General features: G+C 42.2%; 8 protein-coding genes across 9 annotated transcripts; 7 read left to right on the top strand and 1 right to left on the bottom strand.

Moving 5' to 3' along the window:
- Positions 1-627: 627 nt before the first annotated feature.
- LOC135334046 (TNF receptor-associated factor 4-like) lies at positions 628-2824 on the top strand. Its single transcript, XM_064529083.1, has 2 exons — positions 628-1861; positions 2410-2824. Exons 1-2 carry the CDS (start codon positions 741-743, stop codon positions 2411-2413), a joined length of 1125 nt encoding a protein of 374 aa, XP_064385153.1. The 5' UTR covers positions 628-740; the 3' UTR covers positions 2414-2824.
- On the bottom strand, positions 1860-12818 carry LOC135334052 (uncharacterized). Of its 2 annotated transcripts, XM_064529089.1 has the most exons (10): positions 12604-12818; positions 12470-12549; positions 9987-10140; positions 9667-9835; positions 7519-7675; positions 7382-7461; positions 4962-5263; positions 4651-4819; positions 2515-2671; positions 1860-2462 (listed from the first exon to the last, which is right to left on the bottom strand). In XM_064529089.1, exons 1-4 carry the CDS (start codon positions 12676-12678, stop codon positions 9725-9727), a joined length of 420 nt encoding a protein of 139 aa, XP_064385159.1. In that variant the 5' UTR covers positions 12679-12818; the 3' UTR covers positions 1860-2462; positions 2515-2671; positions 4651-4819; positions 4962-5263; positions 7382-7461; positions 7519-7675; positions 9667-9724. The 2 variants fall into 2 exon arrangements, with proteins under 2 accessions (XP_064385159.1, XP_064385158.1); XM_064529088.1 differs by lacking the exons at positions 1860-2462; positions 2515-2671; positions 4651-4819; ... (1 more) ...; positions 7382-7461; positions 7519-7675 and adding an exon at positions 9318-9457.
- Positions 2850-4531, top strand: LOC135334048 (TNF receptor-associated factor 4-like). The gene has a single exon (XM_064529085.1). The coding sequence runs from the start codon at positions 2954-2956 to the stop codon at positions 3935-3937; it is 984 nt and encodes a 327-aa protein (XP_064385155.1). The 5' UTR covers positions 2850-2953; the 3' UTR covers positions 3938-4531.
- On the top strand, positions 3957-4424 carry LOC135333154 (TNF receptor-associated factor 5-like). The gene has a single exon (XM_064528067.1). The coding sequence runs from the start codon at positions 3957-3959 to the stop codon at positions 4422-4424; it is 468 nt and encodes a 155-aa protein (XP_064384137.1).
- LOC135333155 (TNF receptor-associated factor 5-like) lies at positions 5477-6754 on the top strand. The gene is made up of 2 exons (XM_064528068.1): positions 5477-5537; positions 5994-6754. Exons 1-2 carry the CDS (start codon positions 5477-5479, stop codon positions 6752-6754), a joined length of 822 nt encoding a protein of 273 aa, XP_064384138.1.
- On the top strand, positions 7752-9560 carry LOC135334043 (TNF receptor-associated factor 6-like). The gene has a single exon (XM_064529080.1). The coding sequence runs from the start codon at positions 7968-7970 to the stop codon at positions 9438-9440; it is 1473 nt and encodes a 490-aa protein (XP_064385150.1). The 5' UTR covers positions 7752-7967; the 3' UTR covers positions 9441-9560.
- On the top strand, positions 10549-12102 carry LOC135334044 (TNF receptor-associated factor 4-like). Its single transcript, XM_064529081.1, has one exon. It carries the CDS (start codon positions 10579-10581, stop codon positions 11968-11970), a length of 1392 nt encoding a protein of 463 aa, XP_064385151.1. The 5' UTR covers positions 10549-10578; the 3' UTR covers positions 11971-12102.
- A 94-nt stretch (positions 12819-12912) lies between the features above and the next one.
- LOC135334055 (TNF receptor-associated factor 4-like) lies at positions 12913-14755 on the top strand. The gene has a single exon (XM_064529091.1). It carries the CDS (start codon positions 13024-13026, stop codon positions 14401-14403), a length of 1380 nt encoding a protein of 459 aa, XP_064385161.1. The 5' UTR covers positions 12913-13023; the 3' UTR covers positions 14404-14755.
- The last annotated feature ends 2445 nt before the right edge of the window (positions 14756-17200 follow it).

A 17200-nucleotide genomic window follows, 5' to 3' on the forward strand; every position in this document is an offset into this window, starting at 1 on the left:
TGGCTATATAGGTCCTGCAAGAATGGGGGGAGAATGCTCACTTTGTCTGCTAGTTTTTAAGACACCTTCCTCCCTACTCCTCACGGATTACCAAAATAGCCAGCAAGCTAGGTCTCAGTGGCTGACATCTCCATGGAGGAGTTGTGGAGGAGGAAGATACTCAGCATCATTCTGGTTTTCTAGCTCTGGTGAGTGCATGGAGCTCCATGCAACACTGCAGTCTAACACCATTCCTTTATAGATCTGGATGTCACATGACTGAGTGGGTAAACAACATCACTATTCTCCCTCAGCCATTGTCGCCAGGTCTTGTCTCTAAGTTGCTCGATGCATGGAGGACACTGTGTGTGTGTGTGCGTGTGTGTGTGTGTGTGTGTGGGGGGGGGGGGGTTAGTGTGTGTGTGTGAGTGTGGGGGAGGGATTAGTGTGTGTGTGTGGGGGAGGGATTAGTGTGTGTGTGTGGGGGAGGGATTAGTGTGTGTGTGTGGTTGTGTGAATTATAATGGTATAACGTATGTCCCATGGTGTCAACTTGATAATGTTGATACTGTGCCTAATATGGTGAGAAAGCGTGAATAACAAGTAACTGACAATATTCATTTTAGAGGAGGTGACACACCCTGTTTAGTTACATGAAATCAAGAAATGGTAGCACTGACCCCCCCCCCCCCCAACAACCAGCAACAAGCTGACAAGAGAATAATAGGATTTGATTGTGAGTTTGTAGTTTGAAAGAATCGATGTACAGTTTGAAAGTTCACTGTAGCCATCAGAAAGACGGGTGTGAGTGGACGGGGGAACTGAGACAGCTTGATGAGCACCTCAACACAGATCCAGAGCCAGAGAAACAACTCGATGGATGTCAGTTTGTCGAGATCGATTGCATCTATAATTGCGGGAACCATCAGCAACAAAGGTACATTCAAAAACATCAAATTAAGGATTGCCCCAAACGTCCATTCGGTTGTGAGCATTGCCATGATTACAAGTCCACTTTTGATGATGTCACCAACAACCATTGGCCTGTGTGTGGGTCCTTCCATGTCCCCTGCCCTAACCAGTGTGGTTCAACTATCCAATGTCAGAATATAAACAGCCATGTTGCCGATGAGTGCCCCCTAGGCCTGACCACCATCAACTGTGACTTTCACAACGTGGGCTGTGCTGTAAAACTCCCTCGACAAAACATGCCAGAACACCTGAGAGAAAACCTACTCACACACATCTCTCTATTAGCCACCAGCCATGCCAAGCAACAAGACAAAATAATCAGACTGGAAGCTGAGAACAATACTTTTAAGAGCAAACAAGAACACTTAGAACAGAATTACCAATCTCTGAAAGCTGAAAATAGAATACATAAAACTGAATTGGAACCAGTGCAACAACTACTCAAGACTGCACCTCCCATTGTGAACTCTAGACCTCTTGGTCCACTGGAGCCCCCTGTCCTTACAATGACCACCTTTCAACAGCGCAGGAGAGATTACGATCAATGGTACTCCCCTCCAGTCTACACCCACTATCAGGGCTACAAGATCTGTCTCAGAGTGGACGCTAACGGCTCAAACTTTGGTAAAGGAACACACGTCTCTGTGTACGTGTTCTTCATGAGAGGAGAGTTTGACGATTCTCTGAAATGGCCGTTTCGTGGTGCGATTTCAGTGCAACTACTGGACCAGGTGAACGGCAAGGATCATGAAACATACACAACACCTAATGGGAGCTGTGCCAGAATGACAGAGGGAGAGAGATCAACAGGGGCATGGGAATATTCAAGGTTCATTGCTCACACTAAACTGGAGCCCAAGTATTTACGAAACGATACCCTTCTCTTCCAAATAAACAAAGTAGAACTGAAGTAGGTTGCTTTAAGAGTGATAATTATAGACACAAACAAACAGTCCTATAATTATAATTATTGTGCAAGGCATTTAATTATTATATGTGAACTGGGTTTTAATGTTTTAATTTTTATATTATAGGACACTCTTCACCCTAGCTTTATAGCTATTTGTTGTATCCTTGCATTAATTGCTAAACCTAAAAAAAATTAATAAAAAAAACTGATTGCAGCAATAATTATTATGCATGTTCATTAATTTTTCTTGGTGATATCTGTGGGGTGGATGGCAATCCCCGCTATAAACCGTATAGGAGGTAATTTCGAGGGTATATTTTTCGCGGATTGGTCATCTTTGTGAATTTCGTGACAATAATTTTTAAGGACAGCAGTTTTTTGTGGACTTCTATATTGAAAAGGAATTTTCGCAGATTGGTGAAACTTGTGAAACTAGCTATTAGCCTTCGAAAATTACCCGCTATACGGTATTCATACCCATACCATATACAAATCCCCTCTAATATACCCATGCAACTCATGTGGTTCCATTTTCTGTGCTCCTACAGTTGACGGGGACAGCACAAGACTGGACCAGATGAATCAGACACTCGTGATTGCCCTACAGCAATGCATGAACACATGTAACACTCAAGCACATCAAGACTGGTTACCTTGGTGATGGTCTGTAGCAACCAGAGGAAGTCATTAATACGGTGTTGATAAAACGTAAGGTCCAGTCCTGCGCTTGGGCATCAGATATGGCCAAACGAGAGCAGCTTCATCACCAGCAAACACATTGTTCCTTGGTTTCACACAGCCTTCAAGTTCCTATAATTATATACAAGTGAATTCACATGAAGAGCGATGTAGTCAGCAAGGCTTTCTCATCGTGTCAACAACGAAAGTGTGTATACAATTATGTCAACAATGAAAAGAACACATTAAACGACTTTGTTACCTAATATGGGATTAAAGCTGTAGAGCATGTATATACGTACTACTGAGAAAATAAAGATACGAGAAGGTTTTTAATCTCTGATTAAAAGAGATGACACAGTGACAACACAGTGACACCCGTTTACTTACAAGACAAGATAAGACAATCAAGAGATGGCAGCACTGAACCCCAACAACCAGCAACAAGCTGACAAGAGAATAATAGGATTCGATTGTGAGTTTGTGAAGCCACCACCTTCGGAATACATCCAGTCACAGTGCCCAATTTGTCTCCAGATAATTCGAGAGCCGTACCTAGTCACATGCTGTGGAAAGAAGTTTTGCAAAGCTTGTATTGAGCACATCAAAGCCATTAAAAAGCCATGCCCAACTTGCAACGGGGAATTTTCAAGTTTTTCTGACAAGGCTTTGAAACAATCTCTCTACAGTTTGAAAGTTCGATGTAGCCATCAGAAAGACGGGTGTGAGTGGACGGGGGAACTGAGACAGCTTGACAAACACCTCAACACAGATCCACAGCCAGAGAAACAGTTTGAAGGTTGTAACTTGGTAGAAATCGATTGCACGTATAATTGTGGGGACCAATGCCAGCGAAAGTACATGGTAATCCACCACAAAAACGAATGCCTCAAACGTGCATTCAGTTGTGAGTACTGCCATAATTACAAGTCTACCTATGATGATGTCACCAACAACCATTGGCCTGTGTGTGGGTCCCTCCCTGTCCCCTGCCCTAACCAGTGTGATTCAACTATCCAACATCAGAATATAGACAGCCATATTGCCGATGAGTGCTCCCTGACCACCATCAACTGTGACTTCCACCACGTAGGCTGTGCTGTGAAACTCCCTCGACAAGACATGCCAGAACACCTGAGAGAGAACCTACTCACACACATCTCTCTATTGGCCACCAGTCATGCCAAGCAACAAGACGAAACAACAAAATTGATTGTTGAAAATAGAATATTACAACTAGACAATGATAACCAAGAAAGATATTTTAAGATGAGCTTAATTGCACTACAAACCAAAGTTACCAGGCTAGATAAATTGTTGACTACTAGCACAGCCAAGCAACAAGCTGACATTGCTACTTTAGTAGAAGAGAATAAACAGCTAAGGATGAATCGCTGAATTGGCGCCATTGCAACAAATGCTTATCGTGAACTCCAAATCTCTTGGTGCCCCTGTCCTTACAATGACCGATTTCCAACAGCACAAGAGAGATAACGATGAATGGTTATCCCCTCCAGTCTACACCCACCATCAGGGCTACAAGATCTGTCTCAGTGTGCATGCTAACGGTGATGCCACTGCTAAAGGAACACACGTCTCTGTGTATGTGTGCTTGATGAGAGGAGAGTTTGACGATTCTTTGAAATGGCCGTTTCGTGGTGTGATTTCAGTGCGACTGCTGGACCAGATCAACGGTAATGATAATAAAACATACACACTCCCCTATGATGACAAAACATCTAACGAGTGCTGTGCCAGAGTGACAAAGGGAGAGATAACATGGGGGAGGGGAATAACATATTTCAATGCTCTCACTAAACTGGAGCCCAAGTATTTACGAAACGACACCCTCCTCTTCCAAATACACAAAGTAGAATTGAAGTAGTTTGTAGAAGATTTATAACTATATAATTACACAAGCATATAATTATTATATACCATGCAGTGATACATTTCTAGACTATATGCAATTATAATTATGACTGATTTGAAGATGACTATTCATTATTGTTTGATTTTGATAACTACAAATATAACTATAAACTGGCCCATGGTCAATCGAAAGCATGGCTTCGATAAAATGTTGCGACCATCTTATAATTATAGCATACCTCACCAGTCCTGTGTCTTGCTTGCATGTTGCTATGGCAGCAGTTGTAAGATTTAGATCTATCCTATAGTAAGTAGTTCTGGTGTGAGGTGCTCCAGAGTGTCCGGAGGGAGGGAGCCATCACCAGAGAGAGATACTATCATCCTCTTCACCACCTCACTGGACTCAGGCTGTGGGGGGGGGGGATCAAATGAAGGGAGCTAAATATAGGCAGTATAGGTGCATGTGTGATGGTAGTCTATATGTAGTGTAAAGCAGTACAGTATGTGTTTGTGGCTATAGGGCCTGCAAGAATGGGGGGAGGGTGCTCACTTTGTCTGCTAGTTTTGAAGACATCTTCCTCCCCAGTACGACCTACTCCTCACGGATTACCAAAATGGCCAGCAAAATCTCAGTGGCTGACATCTGGAGGAGTTAATTGTGGAGGAGGAAGATACTCGGCATCATTCTGGTCTTCTAGCTCTGGTGAGTGCATGGAGCTCCAACACTGCAGTCTAACACCATTCCTTTATAGATCTACATGTCACATGACTGAGTGGGTAAGCAACATCACTATCCTCCCTCAGCCATTGTCGCCAGGTCTTGTATCTAAGTAGCTCGATACATAGAGAACACTGTGTGTGTGTGTGTGTGTGTGTGTGGGGGGTGGTGGTGTGCGTGTGAATTATTATAATGTATGTCCCATTGTGTCAACAAACGGACTGCAGAAGCCACCTGAATGTTGATAATGTTGATACTGTGCCTAATAATTATGGTGAGAAAGCATGTATAACAAGAAACTCATTTTAGAGGAGGTGACACACCCTATTTGAAAAAAAAATCAAGAGATGGCAGCACTGAACCCCAACAACCAGCAACAAGCTGACAAGAGAATAATAGGATTCGAATGTGAGTTTGTGAAACCACCACCTTCGGAATACATCCAGTCACAGTGCCCAATTTGTCTCCAGATCATTCGAGAGCCCCACCAGGTCACATACTGTGGAAAGAAGTTTTGTAAAGTTTGTATTGAACACATCAAAAGCCATTAAAAAGCCGTGCCCAACTTGCAATGAACAGGAGTTTTCAAATTTCCCAGACAAAGGTTTGACAATCGCTCTACAGTTTGAAAGTTCGCTGTAGCCACCAGAAATACGGGTGTGAGTGGACGGGGAACTGAGACAGCTTGACAAACACCTCAACACAGATACAGAGCCAGAGAAACAACTCGATGGATGTCAGTTTGTCGAGATTGATTGCATCTATAATTGCGGGAATCATCAGCAGCGAAGGTACATTCAAAAACATCAAATTAAGGATTGCCCCAAACGTCCATTCGGTTGTGAGCATTACCATGATTACAAGTCCATGATTACAAGTCCAGTTTTGATGATGTCACCAACAACCATTGGCCTGTGTGTGGGTCCTTCCCTGTCCCCTGCCCTAACCAGTGTGGTTCAACTATCCAATGTCAGAATATAGACAGCCATGTTGCCGATGAGTGCCCCCTGACCACCATCAACTGTGACTTTCACCACGTGGGCTGTGCTGTAAAACTCCCTCGACAAAACATGCCAGAACACCTGAGAGAGAACATACTCACACACATCTCTCTATTAGCCACCAGCCATGCCAAGCAACAAGACAAAATAATCAGACTGGAAGCTGAGAACAATACTTTCAAGAACAAACAAGAACACTTAGAACAGAATTACCAATCTCTGAAAGCTGAAAATAGAATACTTAAAACTGAATTGGAGCCAATGCAACAACTACTCAAAACAGCACCTCCCATCGTGAACTCTAGCCCTCTTGGTCCACTGGAGCCCCCTGTCCTTACAATGATCAACTTCCAACAGTGCAGGAAAGATTACGATCAATGGTACTCCCCTCCAGTCTACAGCCACTATCAGGGCTACAAGATCTGTCTCAAAGTGGACGCTAACGGCTCAAACTTTGGTAAAGGGACACACGTCTCTGTGTACGTGTTCTTCATGAGAGGAGAGTTTGACGATTCTCTGAAATGGCCGTTTCGCGGTGCGATTTCAGTGCAACTACTGGAACAGGTGAACGGCATGGATCATGAAACATACACGACACCTATAATGGGAGCTGTGCCAGAGTGACAGAGGGAGAGAGATCAACAGGGGCGTGGGAATATTCAAGGTTCATTGCTCACACTAAACTGGAGCCCAAGTATTTACGAAACGACACCCTTCTCTTCCAAATAAACAAAGTAGAACTGAAGTAGGTTGCTTTAAGAGTGATAATTATAGACACAAACAAACAGTCCTATAATTATAATTATTGTGCGAGGCATTTAATTGAACTGGGTTTTAATGTTTTAATTTTATATTATAGGACACTCTTCACCCTAGCTTTATAGCTATTTGTTGTATCCTTGCATTAATTGCTAAACCTAAAAAAAATTAATAAGAAAAACTGATTGCAGCAATAATTATTATGCATGTTCATTAATTTTTTTAAAACCTTGGTGATATCTGTGGGGTGGATGGCAATCCCCGCTATAAACCGTATAGCAGGTAATTTCGAGGGTATATTTTTCGCGGATTGGTCATCTTTGTGAATTTCGTGACAATAATTTTTAAGGACAGCAGTTTTTTTGTACTTGTATATTGAAAAGGAATTTTTGCTGATTGATGAAACTCGTGAAACTATTAGATAATTACCCGCTATACAGTTTCATACCCATACCATATATAAATCCCCTCTAATATACCCATGCAACTCACGTAGTTCCATTCTCTGTGCTCCTACAGTTGACGGGGACAGCACAAGACTGGACCAGATGAGTCAGACACTCGTGATTGCCCTACAGCAATTATGAACACATGTAACACTCAAGCACATCAAAGGAACGACTGGTTACCTTGGTGATGGTCTGTAGCAACCAGAGGAAGTCATTAATACGGTGTTGATAAAACGTAAGGTCCAGTCCTGCGCTTGGGCATCAGATATGGCCAAACGAGAGCAGCTTCATCACCAGCAAACACATTGTTCCTTGGTTTCACACAGCCTTCAAGTTCCTATAATTATATACAAGTGAATTCACATGAAAATAGTTAAGAGCGATATAGTCAGCATGGCTTTCGAATCGTGTCAACAACGAAAGTGTGTATACAATTATGTCAACAATGAAAAAGAACACATTAAACGACTTTGTTACCTAATATGGGATTAAAGCTGTAGAGCATGTATATACGTACTACTGAGAAAATAAAGATACGAGAAGGATTTTAATCTCTGATCAAAAGAGATGACACAGTGACAACACAGTGACACCCGTTTACTTACAAGACAAGATAAGACAATCAAGAGATGGCAGCACTGAACCCCAACAACCAGCAACAAGCTGACAAGAGAATAATAGGATTCGATTGTGAGTTTGTGAAGCCACCACCTTCGGAATACATCCAGTCACAGTGCCCAATTTGTCTCCAGATCATTCGAGAGCCGTACCTGGTCACATGCTGTGGAAAGAAGTTTTGCAAAGCTTGTATTGAGCACATCAAAGCCATTAAAAAGCCGTGCCCAACTTGCAACGGGGAATTTTCAAGTTTTTCTGACAAGGCTTTGAAACAATCTCTCTACAGTTTGAAAGTTCGATGTAGCCATCAGAAAAACGGGTGTGAGTGGATGGGGGAACTGAGACAGCTTGACAAACACCTCAACACAGATCCACAGCCAGAGAAACAGTTTGAAGGTTGTAACTTGGTAGAAATCGATTGCACGTATAATTGTGGGGAGCAATGCCAGCGAAAGTACATGGTAATCCACCACAAAAACGAATGCCCCAAACGTGCATTCAGTTGTGAGTACTGCCATGATTACAAGTCTACCTATGATGATGTCACCAACAACCACTGGCCTGTGTGTGGGTCCCTCCCTGTCCCCTGCCCTAACCAGTGTGGTTCACCTATCCAACATCAGAATATAGACAGCCATATTGCTGATGAGTGCTCCCTGACCACCATCAACTGTGACTTCCACCACATAGGCTGTGCTGTGAAACTCGCTCGACAAGACATGCCAGAACACCTGAGAGAGAACCTACTCACACACATCTCTCTATTAGCCACCAGTCATGCTAAGCAACAAGACGAAACAACAAAATTGATTGTTGAAAATAGAATATTACAACTAGACAATGATAACCAAAAAAGATATTTTAAGATGAGCTTAACTGCACTACAAACCAAAGTTACCAGGCTAGATAAATTGTTGACTTCTAGCACAGCCAAGCAACAAGCTGACATTGCTACTTTAGTAGAAGAAAATAAACAGCTAAGGATGAAAATCGCTGAATTGGCGCCATTGCAACAAATGCTTATCGTGAACTCCAAATCTCTTGGTGCCCCTGTCCTTACAATGACCAACTTCCAACAGCACAAGAGAGATGATAAGTTTTGGCGCTCCCCTCCAGTCTACACCCACCATCAGGGCTACAAGATCTGCCTGGGTGTGCATGCTAACGGTGATGCCACTGTTAAAGGAACACACGTCTCTGTGTTTGTATGCTTCATGAGAGGAGAGTTTGACGATTCTTTGAAATGGCCGTTTCGTGGTATGATTTCAGTGCAACTACTGGACCAGATCAAAGGCAAGGATAATAAAACATACACACTCCCCTATGATGACAAAGTACCTAACGACTGCTGTGCCAGAGCGACAGAGGGAGAGAGGGGAGTGGCGTTGGGATCTGTAAAGTTCATTGCTCACACTGAACTGGAGCCCAAGTATTTACGAAACGACACCCTCTTCTTCCAAATACACAAAGTAGAACTGAAGTAGTTTGTAGAAGATTTATCCTATATAATTACACAAGCATATAATTATTACACCATGCAGTGATACGTTTCTAGACAAATTATCTATAATTATGCAATTATAATTACGACTGTAATAATTAATTTGAAGATGATTATTGTTTGACTTTTGATAATTACAAATTGGCCCATGGTTAATCGAAAGCATGGCTTCGATAAAATTTTGCGACCATCTTATAATTATAGCATACCTCACCAGTCCTGTGTCTCGCTTGCATGTTGCTATGGCAGCAGTGGTAAGATTTAGCTCTATCCTATAGTGAGTAGTTCTGGTGTGAGGTGCTCCAGAGTGTCCGGAGGGAGGGAACCATCACCAGAGAGAGACACTATCATCCTCTTCACCACCTCACTGGACTCAGGCTGTGTGTGTGGGGGGGGGGGGGAGCTACATGTATATAGGCAGTATAGGTGTGTGGTGGTATATGTATATGTAGTGTCACATTGTATGTGTTTTTGTGGCTGTAGGGCCTGCATGCATGCAAGAATGCATGGGGGGAGAATGCTCATTGACTTTGTTTGCTAGTTTTGGAGACACCTTTCTCTGCTCCTCACGGATTACCAACATGGCCAGCAAGGTCTCAGTGGCTGACATCTGGAGGAGTTGTGGAGGAGGAAGATACTCTGGTCTTCTATAGCTCTGATGAGTGGAGCTGCAACACTGCAGTCTAAAACCATTCCTTATAATATTATACCTACATGTCACATGACTGAGTGGGTAAACAACATCATGCACTATCCCCCAGCTACTGTCGCCAGGTCTTGTCTCTAATGCATGGAGGACACAGTGTGTGTGTGTGTGTGTGTGTGTGTGTGTGTGTGTGTGTGTGTGTGTGTGTGTGTGTGTGTGTGTGTGTGTGTGTGTGTGTGTGTGTGTGTGTGTGTGTGTGTGGGGGGGGGGTTAGTGTGTGTGTGTGTGTGTGAATTATAATGGTTATAATGTATGCCCTATGGTGTCAACAAACGGACTGAATGTTGATAATGTTGATACTGTGCCTAATAATTATGGTGAGAAAGCATGTATAACAAGTAACTGACAATATTCATTATCAGAGCTAGGAGGTGACACACCCTGTTTAGTTACATGAAGACAAAACAATCAAGAAATGGCAGCACTGAACCCCACCAACCAGCAACAAGGTGACAAGAGAATAATAGGATTCGATTGTGAGTTTGTGAAGCCACCACCTTCGGAATACGTCCAGTCACAGTGTCCAGTTTGTCTCCAGATTATTCGAGAGCCCCACCAGGTCACATGCTGTGGAAAGAAGTTTTGCAAAGCTTGTATTGAACACATCAAAACAATTAAAAAGCCGTGCCCAACTTGCAATGAACAGGAGTTTTCAAATTTCCCAGACAAAGGTTTGAAACAATCGCTCTACAGTTTGAAAGTTCACTGTAGCCACCATAAAGACGGGTGTGAGTGGACGGGGGAACTGAGACAGCTTGACAAACACCTCAACACAGATCCAGAGCCAGAGAAACAACTCGATGTATGTCAGTTTGTTGAGATCGATTGCATCTATAATTGTGGGAATCATCAGCAGCGAAGGTACATTCAAAACCACCAAATTAAGGATTGCCCCAAACGTCCATTCGGTTGTGAGCACTGCCATGATTACAAGTCTACCTATGATGATGTCACCAACAACCACCACTGGCCTGTGTGTGGGTCCTTCCCTGTCCCCTGCCCTAACCAGTGTGGTTCAACTATCCATCGTCAGATTATAGACAGCCATGTTGCCGATGAGTGCCCCCTGACCACCATCAACTGTGACTTCCACCACGTAGGTTGTGCTGTGAGACTCCCTCGACAAGACATGCCAGAACACCAGAGAGAGAACCTATTCACACACATCTCTTTATTAGCCACCAGTCATGCCAAGCAACAAGACAAAATCAACAGACTGGAAGCTGAGAACAATACTTTAAAGAGCAAACAAGAACACTTAGAACAGAATTATCAATCTCTGAAAGCTGAAAATAGAATTCTTAATACTGAATTGGAACCAGTGCAACAACTACTCAAGACTGCACCTCCCATTGTGAACGCTAGACCTCTTGGTCCACTGGAGCCCCCTGTCCTTACAATGACCAACTTTCAACAGCGCAGGAGAGATTACGATCAATGGTACTCCCCTCCAGTCTACACCCACTATCAGGGCTACAAGATCTGTCTCAGAGTGGACGCTAACGGCTCAAACTTTGGTAAAGGAACATACGTCTCTGTGTACGTGTTCTTCATGAGAGGAGAGTTTGATGATTCTCTGAAATGGCCGTTTCACGGTGCGATTTCAGTGCAACTACTGGACCAGGTGAACGGCAAGGATCATAAAACATACACAACACCTAATGGGAGCTGTGCCAGAGTGACAAAGGGAGAGAGATCAACAGGGGCATGGGAATATTCAAGATTCATTGCTCACACTAAACTGGAGCCCAAGTATTTACGAAACGACACCCTTCTCTTCCAAATAAACAAAGTAGAACTGAAGTAGGTTGCTTTAAGAGTGATAATTATAGACACAAACAAACAGTCCTATAATTATAATTATTGTGCAAGGCATTATTTTAATTATTATATGTGAACTGGGTTTTACTGTTTTAACTTTTATATTATAGGACACTCTTCACCCTAGCTTTATAGCTATTTGTTGTATCCTTGCATTAATTGCTAAACCTAAAAAAAATTAATATGATTGCAGCAATAATTATAATGCATGTTCATTAATTTTTTAAAAACCTTGGTGATATCTGTGGGGTGGATGGCAATCCCCGCTATAAACCGTATAGGAGGTAATTTCGAGGGTATATTTTTCGCGGATTGGTCATCTTTGTGAATTTCGTGACAATAATTTTTGAGGACAGCAGTTTTTTGTGGACTTGTATATTGAAAAGGAATTTTCGGTGAAACTTGTGCCTTCGAAAATTACCCGCTATACGGTGTTCGTACCCATACCATATACAAATCCCCTCTAATATACCCATGCAACTCACGTGGTTCCATTCTCTGTGCTCCTACAGTTGACGGGGACAGCACAAGACTGGACCAGATGAGTCAGACACTTGTGATTGCCCTGCAGCAATGAACACATGTAACACTCATCAACATCAAAGGAATGACTGGTTACCTTGGTGATGGTTGGTAGCAACCAGAGGAAGTCATTCTTATGGTGTTGATAAATGCAAGGTCCAGTCCTGCGCATATCATGGGCATCAGATGGCCAAACGAGAGCAGCTTCAACACCAGCAAACACATTAATCTTTAGTTTCACACAGCCTTCAAGTTCCTATACAAGTGAATTCACATGAAAATAGTTAAGAGTGATATGCCAGCACGGCTTTCTCATCGTGTCAACAACGAAAGTGTGTATACAATTATGTCAACGATGAAAAAGAACACATTAAACGACTTTGTTACCTAATATGGTTAAAAGCTGTAGAGCATGTATATACGTACTACTGAGAAAAGAAAGATACGAGAAGGTTTTTAGTCTCTGATCAAAAGAGATGACACAGTGACACTTGTTTAGTTACAAGACAATCAAGAGATGGCAGAAGGCTACCCCAACAACCAGCAACAAGCTGACAAGACAATAATAGGATTTGATTGTGAGTTTGTGGAACCTCCACCAGAACGATACGTCCAGTCAGAGTGTCCAGTTTGTCTCCAGATCATTCGAGAGCCCCACCAGGTCACATGCTGTGGAAAGAAGTTTTGTAAAGCTTGTATTGAGCACATTAAAGCAATTCAAAAGGCGTGCCCAACTTGCAATGAGAAATTTTCAAGTTTTGCCGACAAAGCTTTGAAACAATCGCTCTACAGTTTGAAAATTCGCTGCAGCCACCAGAAAGACGGGTGTGAGTGGACGGGGGAACTGAGACAGCTTGATGAGCACCTCAACACAGATTCACAGCCAAAGAAACAGTTTGAAGGTTGTAAGTTTGTCGAGATCGATTGCATCTATAATTGTGGGGACCAACGTCAGCGAAGGTACATGGCAATTCACCAAATTAAGGATTGCCTCAAACGTCCATTCAGTTGTGAGCACTGCTGTGATTACAAGTCTACTTATGATGATGTCACCAACAACCACTGGCCTGTGTGTGGGTCCCTCCCTGTCCCCTGCCCTAACCAGTGTGGTTCAACTATCCAACGTCAGAATATAGACAGCCATGTTGCTGATGAGTGCCCCCTGATTACTATCAACTGTGACTTCCACCACATAGGCTGTGCTGTGAAACTTCCTCGACAAGATATGCCAGAACATTTGAACAGTTCCCTCTCAGCACACATGTCCCTACTAGCCACCAGTCACGCTATGTTAATGCTAGAAAATAGAAGATCATCAGCTAAGCAACAAGCTGAAATTGCTAGTTTAGTTGAAGAGAATAAACAGCTTAGGGTGAAAATCACTAAGTTGGAACCAATGCTACAACTACTCAAGACAGCACCTCCCATCGTGAACTCTACACCTCTTGCTCCACTGGAGCCCCCTGTCCTTACAATGACCAACTTCCAACAGCACAAGAGAGATGACAATTGTTGGTTCTTTCCTCCAGTCTACACCCACCATCAGGGCTACAAGATCTGTCTTAAAGTGTACGCTAACGGATACGGTACCGATAAAGGAACACACGTCTCTGTGTCTGTGCACTTCATGAGAGGAGAGTTTGATGATTCTCTGAAATGGCCATTTCGTGGTGTGATTTCTATTGAACTACTTGACCAGGTCAACGGAAAGGATCATAAATCATACACAAACACCTATGATGACAAAACACCTAACACGACCTGTGCCAGAGTGACAAAGGGAGAGAGATCAGAGGGGCGTGGATATTCAAGGTTCATTGCTCACACTAAACTGGAGCCCAAGTATTTACGAAACGACACCCTTCTCTTCCAAATACACAAAGTAGAACTGAAGTAGTTACTCTTGCATGCATGTAGAGTGATAACTAATTACACAAACATAATTATTATAATAACGAGTGCTGCAAGCTGTGCTGTGCTATAATATCTCTCGCCATGTTTTGCTTTCGCTCAAAAGTAATATTAGAGGAGATAATTATTTAGTTAAGTATGTTGTTATGCAATTGAATGAATGGAATGGAAATAGAAGCCTATCTGATGGGTTGATGAATGATCTTCAAGGATAGAAACCAACTGTACAGATCTACAATGGAGAAGTTTAACATTTCCTGTCAATGATAATTAGCAAGAAATAGTTGTGTATCTACATGGTAGCATTGCAGTGTTTGGTGGCTTACCAGGACCTCATGAAAAGAGTGAAAAGAAAAATAGAAATTGTATTCTGTCTCAGAATCTCACACAGGGATGAATTGCAATAGGTTAAAGTTCGCAATGGCTGCATGCTGCAACTCCGGGCATTTAGTGCAAGGCTAACTCATAAGTTGAATAGAAACTTTGTATGAACCATGAAGAGACTGCAACAGCCTTAAATTCACTGTATTAGCCATAACTGGAGAACAAAGCTTATCAAAGCTATTAGTTTTTGTCGCATTGCAACCGTTGAGCAGTTACAGCTGGAACAGACACACACACTACGCCTTGAGGCATATAGACAGTGTATCTCACAGTGGCGTAGGAAGGGGGGCTCCAAGGGCTGGAGCCCCCCCCACATATTTCAAGGCTATAAGTAGATATGACTTATCTAAGCTGCATGCACTATGTAGATAGCCTTACTCTTTTTCCTAGAGCCCTCCACTGAGAAATTGCTTCCTACGCCACTGTCCCATAGTCTGTAGACACGCTACTGTCGCCAGGTCTAATCTCTGAGCAGCTCGATGGAGGACACTGTGTGTGTGTGTGTGTGTGTGTGTGTGTGTGTGTGTGTGTGTGTGTGTGTGTGTGGTGTATTGTATGTCCCACTGTGGTGAACTATTATATTAACAAACAGACCACACCACTCAGCCACTAATTTCCCATTAGCGAAGAATTTTGTTGCTGTCTGTAATCATAGATCTAAACATCAACTTTCTCTAATACTTGAGGCCATTTGAGACACAGGACACTATTAATTTTAGTTACAAAGCCTTAGCTATATCAAAGGTAGAGATGTCAGACCGGAAGTAGTGCGTGGGCGTCTTTTCCTACAATGGTAAGAAACAGGCCAGAAAGTGAGTGAACAAGAAGGGCTTTCCGCAAGCCCTGGAAGAGTCTAGCAAACAACAGCTGTTCCCAGGGGTAAAAAATAGCGTAGAATTTGATTTTTATAACAGTTTTTTATGATTTTAGCATTTGATGCTTGTTCTGTGTGTGATTTTTTCTCAAAGGTGATCATCATTTTGTCAACCAAATATGAAAATGAACAAAAACACAAGTTGACCATGACTTTCATCTCTAACTCTCTCTAGATTATGCAAAAAGTTGCTACAATAAGCTTTTATTTCTTGCGGAATCACATATTGCATGGATAGATGGGTGGAGCTGAGAATAGAAATGCAGTAAAATCAAGCCAAGTGTACCAAAAGCTGTATTTATTTCTTAGAAGTTCTTAGAAGTTACTGAAAGTAATTATTGAAGCAATCTGAAAGCCTCTGTTGAAAAGAAACAAGAAAGATTGGAGAGAATTCCAGGGACAACAATGTAATCTACCAAAACTATTAAATTGCAAGAACTAATTCAATTTGCACACGAAACAAGACAAGAGTAATCTACTGTATTAATTAGAAGCTGTCAACAGAGTTGTATTATAGATTTATAATTGTATGGCCTTAAATCTACATCACACTAAAAACGAATTATTTAGACCAAATGAAATTGACAGAAAAGTTGCTTTTAAAGATCAAGAAACAGATACAAGCGTAAGGTGGACATTGATGAGAGTTCTGAAACATGATACAATATACTGTACGAAAGAAAAGATAGCATGGTTACTTTAAATCCAAAAGAACTCTCTGAAGCAGGAGACATCACACTATTATAGGGACATCATAAAGATTAGCCTCGATCCCAGGCCGAGTTTTCGCTTTTATAACGGTTAGGCGAACAACTGGTCGCCTAACCGTTATAAAAGCGAAAACTCGGCCTGGGATCGAGGCTACATAAAGATATACATTACAGAAACATTATAAACTTTATAATAGATATTAAATTGTTACAATGTTAACTTCTGAGTCCTGAGTGTCCATTTCATACTTTTTTAAAAGAGAATAGACCAAGCTGTTTAGCAGATATGCTAACTTTAAGATCATTTCCGGTATTAACAACAAATTTCATAAGTCCCGCCCAAGTACATTAAAATGCGGTAAATTTTTGTACCAATTTTTCCCTGACTAGTGTTCTTCAAAACGCTGTATCTCTGCATTCGTTTGACCAAATCCAGTGCAGTAAAGTTTTTCTGGTTTGCCTAGAGTGTTCAAAAGAGATAGTAATACATAGGAGTTAGAAAGAGCAAAAATGAAAATCGGTCTGACATCGCTATCAAAGGTACTATTAGTCTCATGAATCAGCCGCACCTTTGGTGTCCAAAGAGGTGCGGCTGATTCATGAGACTAAGGTACTATAGGAACACAAGCATGAAAAAGCGCTCTGTGTACCTCTAGTTACTTCACGACAATCGGGATTATATTTTCTTGGTTTCCAATTGATACCTACTATCAGGGGGCATGTGATTCAGTAATGGGGGTAGCTCTGAGATGTATGCAATAAGTTTCCCGGGCTTTTGCGGGAGTTATGAAGAGATGCACGGAGGATGGTCCCAG

Source organism: Halichondria panicea, chromosome 3, assembly GCF_963675165.1.
Source record: "Halichondria panicea chromosome 3, odHalPani1.1, whole genome shotgun sequence".
NCBI lineage: Eukaryota > Metazoa > Porifera > Demospongiae > Suberitida > Halichondriidae > Halichondria > Halichondria panicea.